The 19,522-nt window shown below is 40.9% G+C and overlaps 2 protein-coding genes across 2 annotated transcripts; both read right to left on the bottom strand.

The window, feature by feature from the left end:
* Nucleotides 1–888: 888 nt before the first annotated feature.
* On the bottom strand, nucleotides 889–5,127 carry RPS21 (ribosomal protein S21). Its single transcript, XM_010569550.1, is given in 7 exon segments — nucleotides 889–951; nucleotides 1,132–1,148; nucleotides 1,151–1,187; nucleotides 1,855–1,926; nucleotides 3,669–3,732; nucleotides 4,771–4,864; nucleotides 5,095–5,127. Coding segments are annotated over 6 exon segments (279 nt in total). The 5' UTR covers nucleotides 4,821–4,864; nucleotides 5,095–5,127; the 3' UTR covers nucleotides 889–912.
* A 1,077-nt stretch (nucleotides 5,128–6,204) lies between these two features.
* CABLES2 (Cdk5 and Abl enzyme substrate 2) lies at nucleotides 6,205–18,823 on the bottom strand. The gene is made up of 10 exons (XM_010569767.1): nucleotides 18,783–18,823; nucleotides 15,528–15,599; nucleotides 15,248–15,340; nucleotides 14,439–14,516; nucleotides 12,859–12,967; nucleotides 12,028–12,193; nucleotides 11,167–11,270; nucleotides 10,683–10,789; nucleotides 9,160–9,364; nucleotides 6,205–8,692 (listed from the first exon to the last, which is right to left on the bottom strand). Exons 1-10 carry the CDS (start codon nucleotides 18,821–18,823, stop codon nucleotides 8,552–8,554), a joined length of 1,116 nt encoding a protein of 371 aa, XP_010568069.1. The 3' UTR covers nucleotides 6,205–8,551.
* Nucleotides 18,824–19,522: the final 699 nt, after the last annotated feature.

Genomic DNA, 19,522 nt, shown 5'->3' with positions numbered 1-19,522 from the left:
ACCTGGAAGAATGGATATAGCCCTTGTATCCCTCCTGCAAAAGAGAGACATTATACCACTAGAAAGACATCACGCTTTTAAGTCCTTGTGGAATTACAGCCAAAGTCAGAAATCTCTTTTCCCAATAGAGGTGCCAATGATTTGAACTAGACACTTTAAGACACAAAGTAAAAAGTGTCTGCTCGTCTCTGAACACCCTTTGCTTTTCTTATACCTGTATCTTAGTGCCAGCAGTTGCTCCTAGCTTAGCACTAACTGCATTCAGTTTCTCAATTTCTGCAGAAAGTAGAGGAAAATAAAGATTGTGTAGAGCTTTTGCAATTTAATACACAGCTTAACACTGTTAAGACTTCACAAAGTTGTAATACTGCCAAAAGCACTATGGCCCACTAGAATGAGTCGCAAGATCCCAAAGGTTCATTAGCACAGCTATAGCACCTTGAGCACAGCACTTTCCAAATGCAATACCAAAGCTGAATGTGAAGAGCTGATCAAAGAAGAAAAAAAAAAAAAAAAGGCCTTGAAACAACATACTTCTGGCATATTTTGGCACACAAAGCAGAGGTGTCAGGATATAGTACTGCAAGGTCTAATTCAGCAAGCTGAATTAGATTGCTATATTGCAAAATGTTCCGTTACAGATCAAGAAAGGAGTTGAGCTACAATTGCAAAACTTATTAAATCTGGAAAAGAAAGGTGATAGGGAACCAAAGAGTGAAGTGGAAATTCTTGATTTTCAACTCTGGCACTGCTTTACAAGCTGATTTGTTTTAAGATTCCTAATCATAATCTGTGTATCTTTTGAAAACACACATTTCTAAGTCTTTTAAGACTAGCTATAATAAATCCACTGATGTTTATGAGTTGAACAGAAGACACAGCACAATACAGGTTTGAACTGTTTATTTTATATCAGATGTTCCATACCAGAGGTTCTTCAGTTAGAAGTTCCTAGAAGAAAATGAAACAAACATTGTTACAAACCAGTTTGCTTCAACAGCTCAAGTAAATATTTTTGACCGACTATGTAGTGATCCTATAAATACAGTGTATACATTTTCATCCTAGAAGTTGGATTTGGGTATGGAAGTTACTCCTTTAAGAGTTAGAGGATAAGATAAACATACGTACTTGGAAACAATTCCATCATTTTTTGCCAGACGCAGAATGGAGTCATCCGATTCACCCTTTAAAAAAATAAAAGATGATTATAAAGTGACCAAATAATTGCTGATACACTATTAAAAAGAGAGGCAGCTGCAGCATTTAATGCTGGTAGTGAAATGCAGAACGCTTTCTGCAGATCACTACATTTTATATGCACAGATTAGCATTTTCAAAACAAGCTGTTAATTATTTGTCATCCTTTAGGGTAAGAAATAGTTTTAATTTGATAAAATATACACTTGCTTTAATAAGATATATTTCTGGGTAAGCAGACTTCTGATGAACTCTAAGAAGCTTCACACCATGTTTAAGAAATTTAAGTTATGGCAGTATCATCTCTAATAATTGTAAACAACAGATAAAAGCCAGATGTTAGTAGCTTGGTACATTCTTAGAAGAAAAAAAATCCATTTGCATCCTTCACTGATTTAAAAAAAAAAAAACAAAAAACCAACCCCCCCCCCCATAATTCTACAAACCAAAGGAACGAGGAAAAAAACAGAAGAAACTGATTCTTGCAAGTGAATTTGTTCATGTCTTCACTCTGTCTTCATTATCCCCACAAAAGCTCTTCCTCTAGAATGAGCTGAAGGCACATTGTGTTTTCAGGGCCAAATATCAATCTAAAAAATTACTAATCAATATAAAAAGATGCACAATCATTTTGTAGGTCAAGAAAGTACTTACCATTCTACGAATTGCTCCACAAATGGCATATGTTTTGAACTGGCCATTTACTCTGCCTGTTACCTTGTCAACCTGTAATTGCACACAAGTTACTCCACACAGATTCTTTTAAAATTTTATACTCTTACATCACACTTGCCAAGCACGCAAAGATAAAAATTGTTTGTTAAAATTCTGCAAATGTTTTTCTGCAAACTACAAAAACCCAAGGCAAATATTGAAGTTAGAAAGACAGCTATAGAATATCTTTTCCCAGCAAATTTATAGTTTATTACATAGCACAGCTATAAAGTTTAATGGATCAGACAGCGTAACAAGAACACCACAGAAAATGGTGGCTAAAAAAAGGAAAATGCTTGAGTTCTTAAAAAATGTAAGAATTCAATGTAAAGTTTACTTGTGGATTTTACTGCCTTTGTTAATTTTTTCATGTTTCTTTTCATTAAGATCAGTATTAAGGAAAATTGAAGTGAAAAAGGGAAGGAGACAGTCTTGTTACACAGGTAGAAAAATGCCCAAGCTGAGGCACACACATTGTCTCACTTCCTCCAGTTGCTGAGAAATTTAACAGGAAAAAAAGACTAAACAATATAAATCATGAACTTAAACAGTGTAGTGAACCCTGTAATACTACATGGGTTTGTTTTTGAGTTCTGCTAATCTCTGATCCTTTGAGAACAAGGAATAGGGATGACTGAAGGAATGAAACACGGTGAACAAGAAAAGTATTCGCCTTAACATTTACAGGAAATCGCAAACAGAGCATTTTTTAAAATGATTTCTTTAGTCAGACAGATAACACAAGAGATTCAGTTGTTTAAAAACACGGGACATAGTCTTGTGGTCTCCCATTCAAGAACAAATAAATCAAGCTACATAGCTCATAAGCTATAGGAACGTTGTGTCCACAGAATTCCTGCAAGGTGAATACCAATAAACAAGTGGAGGGGAAAAAAGCACACTGAAAGGAGTTTAAATTAACTGGAGCCCACGTGCATTAACTGAGATCCTGCAGGAGTCAAGTCTACTGTGGTTTTCTCAGCATTTATGTTAAGCTTGGAGGGATTCACAATAATGCTACCTTGAAAAGATGAAATTAAACTTAGACAAGAACAAATTCCTTATGTTACAGAAAGAAAACTACATGTACAAGACCAAGTCAATACAAATAACCAGCATGCCTCAGGAAAAATTCTAAGCATATAATATCCCGAGCACTGAGTTAATGAAATGATAATGCTGCACACAAAACACACAAGCAATCTCACTTGTCACCTATCAAGAGCAGCAGTATCAAGAATTAACAGAAATGATGCAAGCAAAACATGGAAGATGGCATTTTAGTTAGGCAAAGTAGAACAGAAATAGAGTTCTGCTCTGCAAACTGTATCTTTCTTGAAGGCTGGACAAACTAGAAAAAGCACAGAGATCAACAAGAATAAAAAATTAAAAAATGGTGCACAAGGACAGCCTGAAGAACAGTACTTTCTTACAGATAGGTGAAGGCAGAAGGCCAAGGAATTTCCTAATTTATAACTTTAAATATCTAATTAGGAACTTCTATTTAGTCAAACAGTTAACAGACTATACAGAGCTTTATGAAACTCCCTATAATGAGTATTTTCCAATGGGCTGAAAAATAACCAGGGGTGACATAGTAATATATTTGTATGTTTGAAAGCCCTCAAGCTCTACACTTATATGGTCTCTAGTGAATTATCTGGAGATGCAGCACAAGCTGTTATATTTCTTAACTTCTATCAAAAGTTTATAGGTGTAGTTCTCTCATCACGTTCTTCTGCTATGAAACTTACCTCAGAAATATTTATCTGAATAGAAGCATGATCCTTAGCACCAATTATTCGGTTGCTAGCAGAGCTAAGGAATAAAATAACAAGATAAATTTAAACAAAAGGAAACAGACAGTGACAATGAAAAAGAAAACCATTAAGGCCAAATCTACATGCAAATTAAAGCCGCACAAGAAGTTTAGACAGTAACAGTTTAAGCTTTCAGTGCTCAGAAAATTAAAATAGTTTTAAGTACATTTAAAGGAGACTTTCAATTGGTAGCATCATGCTAAGTTGCCAACTATCCCTTCACTTTGGTTTTTGTATGCCTAGTTCACCCCTACACAGTGCACACAGCAGCACACACCTTCAAAACACACAGAATAAAAAGCTTTTCTTTTCTAAAGTGCAAAAAATACAGCTCTCAAGGTAATTTGTGAGAATGCAGTTCCTATGCCTTTTTCATTCGGAGCCATTACAGCTGTCAAAAGACGCTCAGGTTGCAAACCCTCAAAAATCACGTTGTAAAAACCGTTCAACTTAAATCTAATAACGTGCATACAAATGGTTTATCTTTTAGTGTTTTTTCTTTTTTTAACACACACATTCACAAAAAGCTTCTCGCTATCCATTTACTAGAACCTCAAAGTTGTACTCAAGATGTGCTACCAAAGCAACAAGCGATGACTTAACAGGTTCACAAGGAGAGCTTGTCGCACGGAAACCCGAGCGTGTTACAAGCGTGCACATTTACTTCTGAAACGAACCACCTATGAGCTGTGACTGCAGGGCTGACAGTTACTCAACAGAAGATGCACAGTATTCCCCTAAACTTTGGTCTTTGCTTCACGTATTTAAGGCGTTTAGAAATGTAGAAACAGACAGAAAACAGGCGGAGGCGTTTGGGTTGATTTGGGGGCTTGTTTTTTTGGTTGTTTTTTTTTTTTTTTTTTTTTTTTTTGGCCTCCCCCCCCAGATATTCGCTACGACGGAAAAAGCTGCTTCTGCATAGACCGTTTATCGGCCTCCGGCGCGGTTCACTGCCACGGTCCCCGCCCCTCGGGGTTCGCACATCGCAGACCCGCCGCCCCCACCGGCACCCTCGCCGCCGAAGGGAACCGCTCACCATTTCCGAGGGACGTAGAGATCCACAAACTCCCCGGCGTCGTTCTGCATCTCGTTCGGCTTGCCGCTGAGGCACAGGCGCCGAGAACTAACACCTACAAGGAGCAAGGCAAGGCTCACGGGCCGTCCCCTCAAGGCCCGGCTTACCCAGGGTGCTGCTACCCCCGGGCCCCTCCCGCGGGGAGCGGGCCCAGACCCGGAGCACGCCGCCCCTTCCCCCCGAGCCTCACGGCAGCCCAGTAAACCGAGGAAAGATCGTCCCCCGGCCCCCCTCCGGGCCTCCCCGGCCTCTCCCTCCGGAGCAGCACCGCCAGCCCGCTCCTACCTCGCGTGCGCCGCGGCGGAAAAGGAGGACCGGCGGCGGAAGCGGAAATACGCCACAAGGAGCGGAATGCTTCCGGCGTGGCCTTGCGAGGGCGCGCAGCCGTTAAACGGTCGCCATGGCGGCCCCGTCCCCGTCCCGTCCCCCGTCCCCCCCCCCGTTCCCGCTGAGGCGGCCCCGGGAGAAGGGCACCGGCACCGTTCGGCCCGGGGGACGGGACACCACCCCCCCCCGGGGACCGCCGTTCGTTGAAGGAGAGTGAGGGCACGGTGAAACTGAGGGGAAGGGACCGGAGCGCGGAGCAGGCCGCGGGAGCAGCCCTGAGGGAAAGCGAAAGACCATTGCGAAACAAGACGTTTGGTTACAAAACGCGTACCAAAAACAGTGTTTATTTCACAGCATCTTAATTTCACAAGGTCAGAAAGGGGAAAAACAAACCCCAACCAAACATAAAAAAAACCCCAAACAATGGAACAGGCTACAACTCAGACTTTTAAATAATGGATTAAGACAAAAATGTAACAGTATCATTTACATAAAAATGTACAGCCTCTTATCAAGAGGGTTCTCCGTCAGGGAGTCAGCCCATCAGCATCTTTACACGGTTACACAGAGCTAGAACCCCCCCTCGGCACAAACCTCGAAACCTCGTTCCTCGTCAAAGCAAGAGGAGCTGGGCTGTGAAAACGCCAAGCCGGTGACATCCACGTCCTGTTTTGCATCCCGCTTTCAGTTTATTAATGGATAACGTAGTAATAGTCCTTTGCCTCCTTTGCCACATGGTGGCAGCTTTTAGGTGAAAAGATAAATATTCCCACACAGGACTGCAAGCTACACTTTAGAAACAGAAAAATCGACACCTATACATACACACACATACAGAGATCACCGTATCCCTGCAGAAGGACTGTTTCTGCACAGATAGCACAACAGAGGTACCAATGTACGAGCTGCAGACAACACCTCTGGACGGCATCAGCCCCAAACCCATGCTCCGCCGGAGACACAGGCGCAGCGTTCACTCCACTGCGTCGTTTTTGGCCCATGCTCCAAACAGCCTTTGAGCTCAAGAACACCGTGTGTGCCCAAGCCCACGTTTAGAGTAACCATTAGACAACATTCAGGTTTCTGTAATTTAATGCTCCTTATCCCAATTTGTTCTTCTGAAAGAGAAAACAAAAGCTTGCCGGTTTATGATGTCAAACCGTAGATTCTGGGAGTGTAATGCCCACTGCAACTAGACAAACTTCCACTGAATAGAGACTGCAAAGTGTTGCAAACCAAAATGCGTTTGTTTTTTTTTTTTCTTAGATGGTAAGAAAGGAAAGTTAATTTTGTCACAGGAAACTCTTTATACGCTAAATAAAGAAGTTCCCAGAGAAAGCCATTTTCCGATTTCATTTCATTCATACTAACCAAAGTGCTTTACTCGTTCCAGAGATACCATGTGAAAAATTTCTTCGCTCAGTTCTACCTCTGTCCCCTCCCCTAATGATTTTAGGAAGTGGTGGACCACTTGTCTTCACCACTGTTTGCTAATTTGAAGGCTCATTATATGCTAGCTGTTTAGTGCATCACTATTTCTTGCATGCAATGACAGTTATATTCAGTAGAATGTTTAACTAGTAGGCAATTTTTTTTAAACCTTTTGGAAGATAACTGGCAAGCTTATTGTCTAACTTATTAGCTACCACCTCACTTATGGAGACTGGAAAGTCCTTCTGTGTTAGAGAAAAATCACAAGCATATTAAATTTTACACAAATAACTTGAAGCTACATACAGCTGAACACAATTACAAAAGATTTGATAGTCACTGTAATTATTATATATGAAAAATACATTTTGAGCCTTAAAGAGGAAAGGGCTCCGTTAAAGTTTGCTGCAATTCTAATGAAGCCAAATTAGCTTCAGACAAAACACAGCTGAAGAGCAAAGATTCAGCTTTGGTTTTGGCTACAACCAACATTTAATACAAGGAACAGGAATTTACATTACTTTACATATTAGATAGCAGGTCCCTTACCTCAGTACGAGGTCTAGTATTTCATTTAGAAGTCAAACTTAAATTACAAATTTCTCAGTTGTAATAGCCAAGCATCAGTTTTGTTCCTTGCAAATGGACACACAGTTACTTGTATCATAATATTGCTTCAGAAAATAAACCCAAGAGCCAATATCACAGAAGGTTCCACATATAAGAGTTCATTCCCAACCTGGATATTTAAAAAAATAAATGAAAGACTAGCCAATGGTCAGAGAAGTTATTTAACCTCTGCATAAGCATTAGAGTGCTGCTGGGCACCAGCCATTAAGTGGCTGTTCAGATGTGCAACAAATGCCAGTTTTATGAGGACCATCACAGTGATGCGATGCTTGGAAGAACAGAGTAAAAAAGTAGCATTTTAAATATTGAGCATGCTTTGTTACATTGGCTTAGTTTGGCAGCAGCAGCTCTACTGACTTAAGTATTTGCTCAGAGCATGTAAGACCATATATAATACAGTCTACTAAAAAGGTGCTTATTTCAGACTATTGAACACTGAAACAAATAAAGTCATAAATGATACATTAACAGCAAATTGCTCTTAGTCAAGCACTCATCTTCCACTGAAGAGTGAATTAGGATGGCAATCACTTTGCTGCAGCTACCTTGTTCAACGTGGTACTTCATGACATTTTCAAACAATCTTTCTTTTTTAAATAAAGTGTATACGCTTAAGGTATTAATAGTTAAGTAAATTGGAACGGAGTAATTTCAATCTTGCTACTTATAGGTCTATAGTATAGTATAGAATAGATGCCCTGTGTATCATTAGTGCAGATATACTAGAATTGTTTTCCTTATATGCAAGGCCAATGCAGGTAAAGAATAAATGGCTATACAAATTCAGGATTCCCCGCTAAATAACATAACTAACTTAAAAAGCACTGGTACCAGACCAGCCAGTTTTAGGCACATCTTTAAAAAAATAAAGTATGCATTTCATTAATGTAAAAATGCAAGAAGATTCTTAGAAACATCTGAACTTTATGGCGCACTGGAATGGAAGTGATGCTTCCTTTAGTCTCAAGGATACAACAAAGGCTTAAAAAAAAAAAACAAAACAAAACCAAACAATACCATAGTATTCTTCATAGGGAAGAACAGTTTTAGTAAAACCGAAAAGTTAAATAAGGAATAATAAGCAGCCATGACAGCTGACTGGTGAATATTTGTGCTTTAGATGTCCAAAAGAAAATAAAGTCCAATAACTCTTCTCGTACCATCCCCCAGACTTGGCATACGTGTCCATAATGCACACCTCGACAGTTTAGTAACACACTGCAGACTTCAAAACTAGCTGTGGCCGTGGCAGGACGCACACAGCGGCACAGAAAGGCCAGCGGCAACTCCAGCAGCAGCGTTCAGTGATGCGATCCACCAGCACCACTGGCTGTCAGCTGGAACGCAGCTTTGGTTAAGACTGTTGTGTGAGCCGTCTGTAATGAGGTAAAACTTGGTTTTCAGGAAGATAGAGAGCCAGTTCCAAAGCTACGAGGACGGTGAATTCAAAACCAATGAGATCTCTTCTGTTGAATCTGAATCTCTCTTCTAGTTTCTATGATAGTAATAACAAAAAAGAGGAGAGGAAGAAACAGAATCAGTTAATCCACAAGATACTAACACACTGTTAGATTAAGTCAGCATAAAACAGGAGTCACCGATGCATGGCCTGAGCTGTACCTACAGAATCAAAAGGGTTGCCAGGGATCAGACAAGTAAACCAGCTTATCAGCCCAGCTGTGACACCCACACAACGGTTACATATGTTTGCCCGAGAAACAGTAAGTGCAAAAATAACCTCACTGTGGGATCAGTAGGACATTGGACTGCACCAGTCGGGTAGTTTTAAGGAATTAAAAAAAAAAATCAAGGAAAAGCCCTAATGAGACATAAAACTGACTGAAAGAGCTGGTCTTAAATGCAAGCATGCACTGGTGAAAATCTTGGCTTTAATCTTTGTCTTGTTCTATGAGCTAGAGAGAAAGTTTTGACAACACCTGAAACAAGCCTCATAGTACTTACGTCTATAAGGTGTTTAACTTCATGTTTCCTGAGATCACTGCTGATCTTGGCTGCAAGCAGAACGCAAGCACCAGCACACAGTTTGCGGTTCTGTTTGTTGAGTTTGCCTTGGAGGACAAGCTTCTCAAAGTAAACATAAGCCATGGAGACAGTAACCGGCTCCAGATTGCACTCTTCACTCAGGTTCCGCATCTCTCTCTTTAAACTGGGAACAGGAAAAAAAAGTGACAGCCTTTCATGAAATGCTCTAGAAACACTGCAGCATGGGAACTCAGAAGAGCAGAGAGGCAAGACTTTGATTTGGAAAGCCATAATGAGTATGATCCTAGACTGGAGAAATCCAGCTGGCAGCAAGCTGAAGCTGATGCACGAACTGATTTAACCTGGCTGACAACATCTACTGTAGAAAAACAGTTCCTCATCTGCCCATAAACATCAGGGGCTTAGCTGTCTTATTGACACACAGGCTATTGCTGTATGATTCCCTCTGGGCTCCCAAACTGGTTCGTGATTCATATCATAAGACTGAACCACCCTGACCTACTACAGAATACCACATCAAAGCTGTGCAGATCGCAGCAGTTGCTACACAGAGACCTGTCTACTACACACCTCGTGGAAGAATCAGGTCTGAGAGGGAAGGCAAACTGGTTTACTTGCTTCCCACAACAGCTAGCCCTTCACTTCAGCATTAAGGCAGACTTTATGGTGGATGCTACCTCTCACGGCTGCCACCCATGCAAGAAGATCGCTGTGCAAACACACTACTCAAAACAGCTACAAAGAGGAGTATGCAGGACACTGGCAGAACACAGACTCTGCCTGAGCAGGCCTTCCACTTGGAGCTGAGTTACACAGAGCCCTGGTGATTCAGCAGAATCGTGTTTAAGCCGGCTATTTCAGCAGGCCCTGATTGCATTAACCGCCATGTAATACCAGCAAGATTACAGCTCTCTGAAGGCGCAACAGCGCATCTTGCTGATGAGCGGCCAGACGTGTTTCCTGGACGATGAGGAATTCTGTGTGGTATAGTCCTGCCTTCATGAAATGCTTTTCTTTACCAAGACTCCCCAAACCTAACACTCTTCTTTATCCTAGAATCTTGTTAAGAGTCCATGGTCATCAGTGAGTCTGGTAATTGAAAGGCGAAAATAGCCAGAAGGTCCAAAAAGACAATCCAGTTAGAGTGGGAATGCACTACAGCCAAACAATCAGGTTACAAGTATTTGTTTCAAGGCTAATGGTGCTTCACTGTTAATTGGCTATTAGTGTTAGTACACTAGGGCTGGTGAAACAAAACCCTTTTAGGTGGAACTATGAAAACCAACTGTTACCCCTTCTCAGCATCCTAAACATTCCTGTACAGGGCTGTCATCCTACAGTCAGCTCAACTGGCAACAAGAGATTAGTGTTTAATCATATATACTATTAATAGATCTAGTATTTGCTCCATACAAGTGGAAGATAAAAGCAGCCTCGTACAGCATAGAAGACGTTCTCATTATTCAATGCTTGTTTCTTACCTCCTAATTTTGCTCAATGTCAACTTGATATGAGGAAACTTCTCTCTAAAGGTTTCATTCATATCCTTTTTAAGGTCCGAGGGTTTCACATATTCTATAACTGTAGTCTGAAACACAAGAGGCAAAATTTATCATTTCTCTTGTGAACAGTACTGACAAACAAGTCTTCCAAAGACACTAACGCAAAGGCAAACCCCAGTTTTATTATTCACAATTTAACATTTCTGTAATGTCCTAAGTAATAGACCATGTTGAATCTCAACTACAAAGTCTTAAAAAACTAGTAAGCACATGGTTACAAGCAGCAAATAACAACATGTAGATATGTGTCGGGTTGGTCCTTGACAAGCTGAGTGTACAAACCCAATTATTCGTATTTTTCCTAACCAATTCTCAAAAAGCCACAACTTTTTCTTCCCAGAGGAAGTTCTTTTTATCAGGATCTTTCAGGCACTCACTCTGTTCAGGTATGTCAGTCACTCACCATGTAAGAGGCAAAGATGAGAACACGTTTATGTTTTCCACAGGGCCACTGAGGATCATCTAGAAGATTTGGATCGTACTCTGCAGCTTCCCCAGCTTCACCTCCTGAGGGAAGGAGGAAAACATATTGGGTCACAAGATACAGAGCTTTAAATTCCCCGTTTCCTCTTTAAAAAAGTTTTCAAACAGCAAACATTGTCAGCAGATCCCATAGTACAGGCAAACTGCAGCTACAGTCACATGTTCGTATTTCATAAATGCACCAGTCAAGTATTAGAATTATAAAAAAAAAATCACACAAGCTCTTCCTCCAGCATGTGCTTGAAGCACCATTTCAGACTTAGTACAAACTGTCATCCACAAATATGCAAAGAAAACAACTGCACAAGACTGAATTATTTTGCCTATACTCTAGTCTAACAGACAGCAGAGTTGTCAGGTTTGCTCTTTTACACAAGAGAAGGGATTCTTGTCACAAAATCATTGGCTTATGCACTGTTACTGTGCTAGAAGGCAAGGAGGACCACCTGTATCCATGTACACCAGATGTTTCTTGTTGAGTAATATAAAACTTCACATTTCCACAGAAAAGCTTTGCACTCCTTGAATTGCATAAACAGAACTAGGCCAGATATACAGAGGATGTAAGGAATGTGTGCAAGTCTCAGTCCTAAGGCTCATCGCTTATACTTCATTAGCAAGGCTTCTTTACTAGGTTGTGCTAAAACCAGTCTCTTTCCAGCTGCAGCACATCCTTCTTAATAATGCACTTTACCACTTGCAATCATTTCAGACAAATATATTCCTTTTACACTTTCCTGCTGTGTGCACAAGTGGTGACAAAGCTGGCAGCTGTTCTTACCAATGTCTGTTCCTGCTGGTATTGTTTTTGCTGTCACAGGTTTATATCTCGATCCAGGAAGACTCCGTGAAGCACTAGCTCGACATGAGGGAACAGCACTATGGCTGTCAGCTTTGCGAACAACCAGGGCATTGGTGGGATACAAGAATTTTGCATAGGACACAACCTTAAAGAAAAGAAAGTTGTAGTAGTTATAGGGAAAAAAATTATTGAAAAGCTTATTTCCAGACATCTAGGATTTTCCAACTCAGAGTCCCCTGGCATTTGTATTTGGGAGTGGGGACCCTGAAACTGTGGGACAGGAAGAGAAGGGAAAAGTTGGATGAGGAATGCCTTGCTTCCATGACTTCAGTATGCAAGTGTTGTGGAAGATTTGGTGTGGTGGCAAAGAAAAGGGGAGAATCACATCAGTACAAGTCCGGCAGTATATAAATTTAACTGAAGAGGTACAAATTTCACCCATATTCCTATCAAAACATCACTCACGTGTTGCCTGAGATACCAGAGTCAAATCAATTCTCCAGAAATGGAGGCAGAAGTGATCATGGCCTTCAACAGCCTCCTCAGAAGCAGCTTCACCACAAGCCAAATGTTTCAAATTTTAAGGATCAAAACAAACTTCCACTGCTCTGAAAAGTTACAGCTTTCACTTTATGGATAGCAAAGCACTGCATAAATTAAGTGATTTGCCCCAGCATGAAATGGTCCTTGGGCAAAAGCAGCCAGCTTACCCACCTGCTGTCCCCCGCTCCAGTCAGTGGTTTGGTCATTGGCATTAAAGATCAAGAGAAAAGAAAAAAAAAAAAAAAAAAAAAAAAAAAAATTCCTTACCTTGCCATCAGCACCCAGCTCTACTCCTTCCAGTCCAAGCACCATCTCAGTGGAGACTGAAACTCCCCCAGAAGGATGTCGTTGCTTCTGTCCTTCCATCTTTAGATCACTAAATATAGATAAGAAAATGCACTATTGGAAAATGGAGCATAACCCCAGCTTCCTCTACAGTAAACACCCCACTAGGTACACCCAACACCACCAGGTCAGAGTTCTATGGAGGACAGTGCAATCCCTCAATCCCATCTCCAAGAAAGCATTAATTTTTAAGTATCCTTCAAAGCAGAGATGTTCATTAACTAAAGAATCAGATTTCATATAATTTTAACTCGAATCTGTAACAATATACCTAGCAAATGTAAACTTTAATATAGTCTTTCTGCGTAAGACCATACCATTTGTAAACACGCTAATGCTCAAACACTTAACAGCAAACATGATTTATATTACTAGTTTTCCAGGATTAGAAACTTGCCTTTCAATTGCAATTTTCCAACCACTGTGCACACAGGCCCAAATTAAGAATTAAGGCCGCTAGCAGAACTCTGCTTCAGCAACGGCAGCATGCAGCTTTGTCACCTAAATTCCAATGCGAAAAAGCAGCTTTCAGTTGAAGAACTGTATTGCCAGCTTACAAGCAGACCGACACAGTGCTCAGAACTGCTGTAAAGTAGCTCCAGTGACCTTGCTGCTGTTCTATTAAGTGAGAGAATATTTTCCCATCAACTATTTTTACGGCAAGTATATTTGCATACAATACAGTTCCCACCACTAAACATCCGTTTCCTTCATCCATAAGTTATGTACAGGACAGAAGTGACAACACAATTGTTTTGCCGAAAGTGGATTAGAATAAAATTAGTATTTTCTATGGTATACTTGTAAAATCACAGACCCTCACAGAATCAACTTAAGACTTCACAAGGGACTGAGCAAAGCTGCAGGGAAATCCAGTTAGCAGGTTTTGATGCTTGTAAGTGATCATATTGACAGTTCTATACAAAAATGCAGTACAAACACTAACAGCAGTTTCAATCAGTCTAAACTGCTTCTGTTTTCCTTAGACTGCAAATACTGACATTCATGGCTTAGAGCATCTTAAACTTATTTAGATGTAACTTCACTATAAGACCATGACTGTTTCCAATAAAGGCTGTGGCATCCTTCCCTGACGCCCTGTATGCTTTTTGCAGACACAATTGTTTGTTGCACTAAAGACATTTGATTTCTGGCCACTTTAGGAATACAGGAAATCGTACACAGCAACAAGCCACATCACGTGTTCAAACTTAGTTTCAGGGATTTCACAGGACTGGAGTGCTTTAAAATGTGAATAGACACCTGAAGAAAAGTCTACCTTTTCCACTGTTTTTCTCTTGGAGTTTGAATGAACACTTTGACACTGTGGCAATGTCTGATTTTAGTGCTCTCATAGCAAGCTCTTGTCCTCACACATAAATGGTAAGTTAAGTAAGTTCACCCGCATCAAAACAAGATACCTACACCAATCACGCTCATTTAAAAAGATCTTTTGCAAACAATAAACCAGACGTTTCACAAAGCAGTTAAAGATGACTCACCTGATCCGTAAACTCTCCCCGTAAGGTAGGATAGAAAAAGCCACACACAGTGTTCGTTTAGCACAGATTAACACTATCCTGTAAGCAGATGGGAAAAGATGAGGATATGAATTAAGACTCCAAAGTTACAAAGCAGCTTTTTATGGGACATGAACACAAGACTCTTCTTATATTGCTCTAAAAGTCACATAGATGCTGCTATGGATTTTATGTTTTCAGAAAACAGCACAAAAGCAGAAGTTTTGTGCTGACCTTGTAGGTCCTTAAAGCCAAGCTCTGTATCAAACCCCAGCATTCTGAAACTGCCGTCACCTCGGGAGCTCCTCAAAGGAGATCCTAGTCTTTAAATACATATCTATATTTATGCAATTTTTACATAAACCTTGTGAAAAGATGCAGATAATATTTTACATTTAGATGAAGTCTCACACCTCTATTAATAATAAATATGAATGCAGCCTCGCCTTTCTCCTCTGCCCAGCAACTATGAGCCAAGAATTTGGCTAAACCAAGCCATTCTCCTTAAATCCTCCTCAGCTCTAAGCAGTCTGTGTGCTAGAGATAAGGAGGGTCTTAGAAGAGAATGATTTAACCTCCTCAAAGTAGGATGGCAGAACCATCAGAATATTGCTGCAGATGTAGCAGATATGAGCACCTACTGCTTTGGATAGATGTATAAAACTAACAAGACCTCAAGGACATCACCTTGTTCCCACTGATATATTAAATGGCTAATCGCATTGAATTAGAGTCTACGGCCGAGCACATCCTACTTGGGTACAGGAGGCACCTCGATCTCCGAAAGTTACCTGCTGTTCTTGGTGTCATACTGCCTCATGTTCTTGATGAAGTGCATCTTCTTCAAACTTTTGTGTCTTGGAGACCCAGATATATGCTTGGTTCTGCAATTATAAAAAAAAACCCAACCACCAAACCTGTTAAGTGCTCTGAAAAAAAAGTCATGCCAGTTGTATGATCAGATGGCAGCACTAGCATGCAGGACCTCAGATATTGGCGTGGAAGAGGGTGGTGGGAGGAGAGGACTGCATGCAACGAGTTGAGATTAATGCTGCTTTTGAAAAAAAGTACCTTCGTACACTGGCATATTCCACTATGTCTTCTAAAAAGTCTAGAGAGCAGCGCTGGGAGATAAAACGCCTTCTGTAAAATGTACAACACCACGAAGAGTGAACAATATTAGTTCATGGCCTCTGAGTTTATGAACTGCAACAGATCTATGAACTCTTAGGACAAATGGCAGGGGTTTTTGATTTTTTTGATGAAGAGTGCTTAACTAAGAGTTTGAAGTTCCTAAAAAGGCCAAGAACTTGTCTCCCCCTCTAGGACCCTTGAAATACATATTTATACCAACTTCATTAATAAAAGCATTCACTATCTTCAACACATAAGAACACCTACCTATAAGTTAAACACCTAAAAAGCTTCCAAACACTCCTTTAAAAAATTCTTACAAGAAATGTCACAAAAAGCCACCCACTCATCAAGGCAAGGGAATAAGTCATTTTATATCAATCTCTAGACAGGTACAGGTATATCTATATGACGACCGAACATCTGTGTGCACTCTCAATTCAGAACATAGTTGTCTCCAGCTGCAGGAGTCAGCAGGCTGAGAGTCTATGACGGTAGCTCAATAAAATTGACAGATGTCTCCAGAAAACAATAGAGAGAGTTATTAGAGGAAGCAAAGTGTATTTGGTACCCATTTGAAATCCCAGAATGGAACGCACAAGAATAATAGTAGGAATCATGTGAGTTAGTGTAACAGTAATAGGATATTACACTTAAGCAAAAAAAAAAAAAAGACTTTGCCAAAGTAAGATACATTACTATTGTCGAAGTCAAGTCATTCTTTGTTGGTAGAGATTTACAAATGAATTGTGTAACTATGACTGCAATTTCCATAGGAACAATGCACTCAGATTCAACTGCCACCAGCAAAAAGCTGACACTACAACTATCAGATTCCATATTTTCTGCTTTTGTTTAAGCTTAAATTGTGCTACATTTTTAGCACAAGCCACATGCATTCAAGGTTTTCTTCCAAAGTGACATAGCAACTCAATGGACAATACTGCCATGGAAGTCAACACAGAAGCAGCATACAAGACAAAAGTTGCAGGACTCTGGTTTGACAAGACCTACTTTTGGAAAAAATTCAAACTTTAAACTGCGTCAGAGCTCTGGCACCCATGAGCAGCCAAACCACTTGGACAGACCAAGGCCAGGCTCTCATGCCTGGACGTTAACATCCAACACCAAAGCACAAGCATGGCACCTTGGGTGGGTGCAAGGGGCAGGGTGGGGGAGAGGTCAAGAAAATTGGCATTTATTAATCATTAACAGCTATGGAAGAGTTTTTACACAGCAAAGCCATTTGTAGCTTCAGCTGATTCAAGTTGAAGATCAAAAAAAGCTACTTGGGATTAAGTCTGGTCTTGAAGCCCAGCACTTGGTTTTGAAACAGCTGGTCAATCTGCTAATCCTGGTGACTTTGCCTTTCCTCCTCTCCAGCCTGAGTTTGGGTAAGAAACCAAACCATGCTATTTTGTTGCTACAGAAGAGATACACCAGAGTTCTGGATGTGAACAAAATCCATCTGCTTTTTCTTAAGCATGGTGTCTAGAAATGCAAATTGCCTGAGTGACTAAGCAGGTGCTTTCACCTCCTTTCCCCCCCTTCTTGCAAGTTATTTCTTCTCTTCTGAGCTACTTGGAGCTATTGCCAGAGCTGCCTGCCAAAACCTGTGCCAGTGAGACGTGGCAGTTTCCCTCTACATGGCACATCGCTGTTACAGGCAGCATCCCCAAGGCACAAGACTTGCTATAAAATTACAGATTTCCACAACAAGCAGATTATTAGCAACAGTGGCATTTGCCCCTCTTGCTTCAAGCTAGACCATGAACACTAAATACAGCACTTCAGAAAAGATGGTGTTCTGATATTCTTCCTTATACGTTGCCATAAATGTCACTTCAACCCGAGTATTCCTGAAACCAGATTAGCTCCTCATTCCTCACCACAAGTTCAAGAGAAACAATTTACCATTTTCTCTGTGTCTTCAAGTACATAAAGAGAATGAATGCCAAAGTCTCCTTACAATCTCCTTAATAAAATATAATTAGTGCCCTTTTCCAGTGAATTTGTAATAATTTATATTCCCATATAAAACTTTACTTTTTCCCCAAAAGGAGATTGTCTCCAGGTTCTCAGCAGCACTGTTCAGGCATTCTTAAAAGAGGGAAAAAAAGACCACAACTCAAACAGCTGGGAGGATGAAAAATTAGCGTCCCTTTCCGTAAACACAAGAGAGGTAAATCCTCCCACAGGACTAACACCTTCAGTATTGTTAGAGACTGTCTCCTACAAATCAACAGCTATTAAGGATGCTACTAAAGAACATTCCTGGCACAGCTTCAACACCCTTCACCAGCACTTCAGTTTTAAAATTTTTTTTTTTTTTTTTGCTTTTCAGCAAGAACTGCACAGGAAAGTTGAATGCTTTCACATACACACGGTCCTCCAGTCTACTTTGGCATCTAACCTCCAATAAAAAAAACGCTTCATGAAATGTCAAGGCCAATCTCAAACCTCCTGGCACGAACACAGCTGGTGACATCCACCGCCTTCCTCCCCTCCTGGGGCAGACCTGGCTGGATGCAGACAGAAAGACGCCACGTGTGGTGAGCAAAGGGAAAACACAGCTAATGCCAACGACAATAGGCATCGGTACAAAAAAAATCCTGTAGTTCTGTAAAAGGATGCCAATGTACGTAACTGGATGGATTGGGAGAGCCACGGCTAGACCCTCACCAGTAACTCCCCAGTGCTGTAGGTGGAACTGCTCTCAGGGTCGATGAAGGTGTGCTCGGCCACCACGCTGGAGACCCATCTGGAGCATCACACCTTCTGAACACTGTCCCGTTTTCTTAGTAGCGGGGACAGAAGTGACAAACACCTGAACCTGCTGCTCTGTAAGAGCATATCTGGAAGCAAAAACCTGCCGCAGTGAAGGGAGGATCCTGCCCCTTGACTCAAAACCACAATGACTCATCCCCACTCTGCCAACAGGAAACTTCATTTTCAGCTTCGCTTGTAAATAATGTTTTCTGTCCTCAAGTGAAGCTGTCACTTTGGAGGAATCCCAGACGCTAAGCAAGACACTCTCCCTCAAATCTCAAAACAAGGTGTACATAAAGAGTTCTCACTAATCCAGTTAAGACTACCCGAAACAGTTTGTATGCTCAAGCCAACGTTTTACAGCAACACAGCTCCCTCGCTGCAGTCCAAGGGAGACTTGCTAGATTCCTTAGTACCACTCACGTACAGAACTTCTTTATTAGGTAGTGCAGTACTTGGAGCATGCTGCAAAATTTAACACTTTGAGTAGTCTGCACTTATTGTTATATAAACACACACGCATATATATATATTCTTTAGTTTGAGTGCTCTTCTCATGCAGCCAATCCACACTTCAACAGGCAGCACAGGAGCACTTCAGTGGGTGGTGGCTTTGATGAAAAAACATTGAGTCACGTATCCTGTGCTAAGCAGCTTCATCTACGATAACACTTCTTGCTTGTGCTCTGATCCACTGGAATTCAAAGGATTTTAAGTAGTTTACACTGAGCATTTGTTGCCAAACGCAACTTAAATGCTAAACCAGAATACTAAAATCTATACACGAACTGTAAGTTACCTTACACACCCCCCCACCGACAGGCTACCTGACAATTAGAAATCGAAGTATCCAATCTTAAAGTGTTAATGAATTCTGTGGAGCAGGCTGTAATTTCAACAGTATCCTAAAGAAAGTTCAAACACGCCCATAAGCCAATACCAGCTATTTCCTTGACAAACTATAGACGGTTTGCTTGCTTGTACGTCCTTGGCCAGGAGCTCACTTTTGGGTGCTTCCCCCCACTAATTTAGGAGCCAATAAAGCACAACCCTCCCAGAACTTTAACATTAAAAACATCATCTGTGTTTACGCAGCCAGCGCCTCCGAAGGGACCCACCAAGAGAGAAAACACACAGAGCACATGCTCAGAGATAAGGGGCTA

The sequence above is a fragment of the Haliaeetus leucocephalus genome, unplaced genomic scaffold (genome assembly GCF_000737465.1).
Source record: "Haliaeetus leucocephalus isolate CR32 unplaced genomic scaffold, Haliaeetus_leucocephalus-4.0 Scaffold273, whole genome shotgun sequence".
Taxonomy (NCBI): domain Eukaryota; kingdom Metazoa; phylum Chordata; class Aves; order Accipitriformes; family Accipitridae; genus Haliaeetus; species Haliaeetus leucocephalus.
Note: the sequence above shows the minus strand (reverse complement) of the source record. Positions and strands in the feature narration are given on the sequence as shown.

What these genes read in the sequence shown, in the direction of transcription:
- CABLES2 (XM_010569767.1), bottom strand. Translation starts at nt 18,823, where the DNA reads ATGCTCCAAGTACTGCACTACCTAATAAAGAAGTTCTGTAC. An exon ending in ACATTGAGCAAAATTAGGAG is followed by an intron (nt 9,365 to 10,682) that starts GTAAGAAACAAG and finishes TCCTGTTCCCAG; the next exon opens with TTTAAAGAGAGAGATGCGGA. An exon ending in AAGTTAAACACCTTATAGAC is followed by an intron (nt 8,693 to 9,159) that starts GTAAGTACTATG and finishes TTACTATCATAG; the next exon opens with AAACTAGAAGAGAGATTCAG.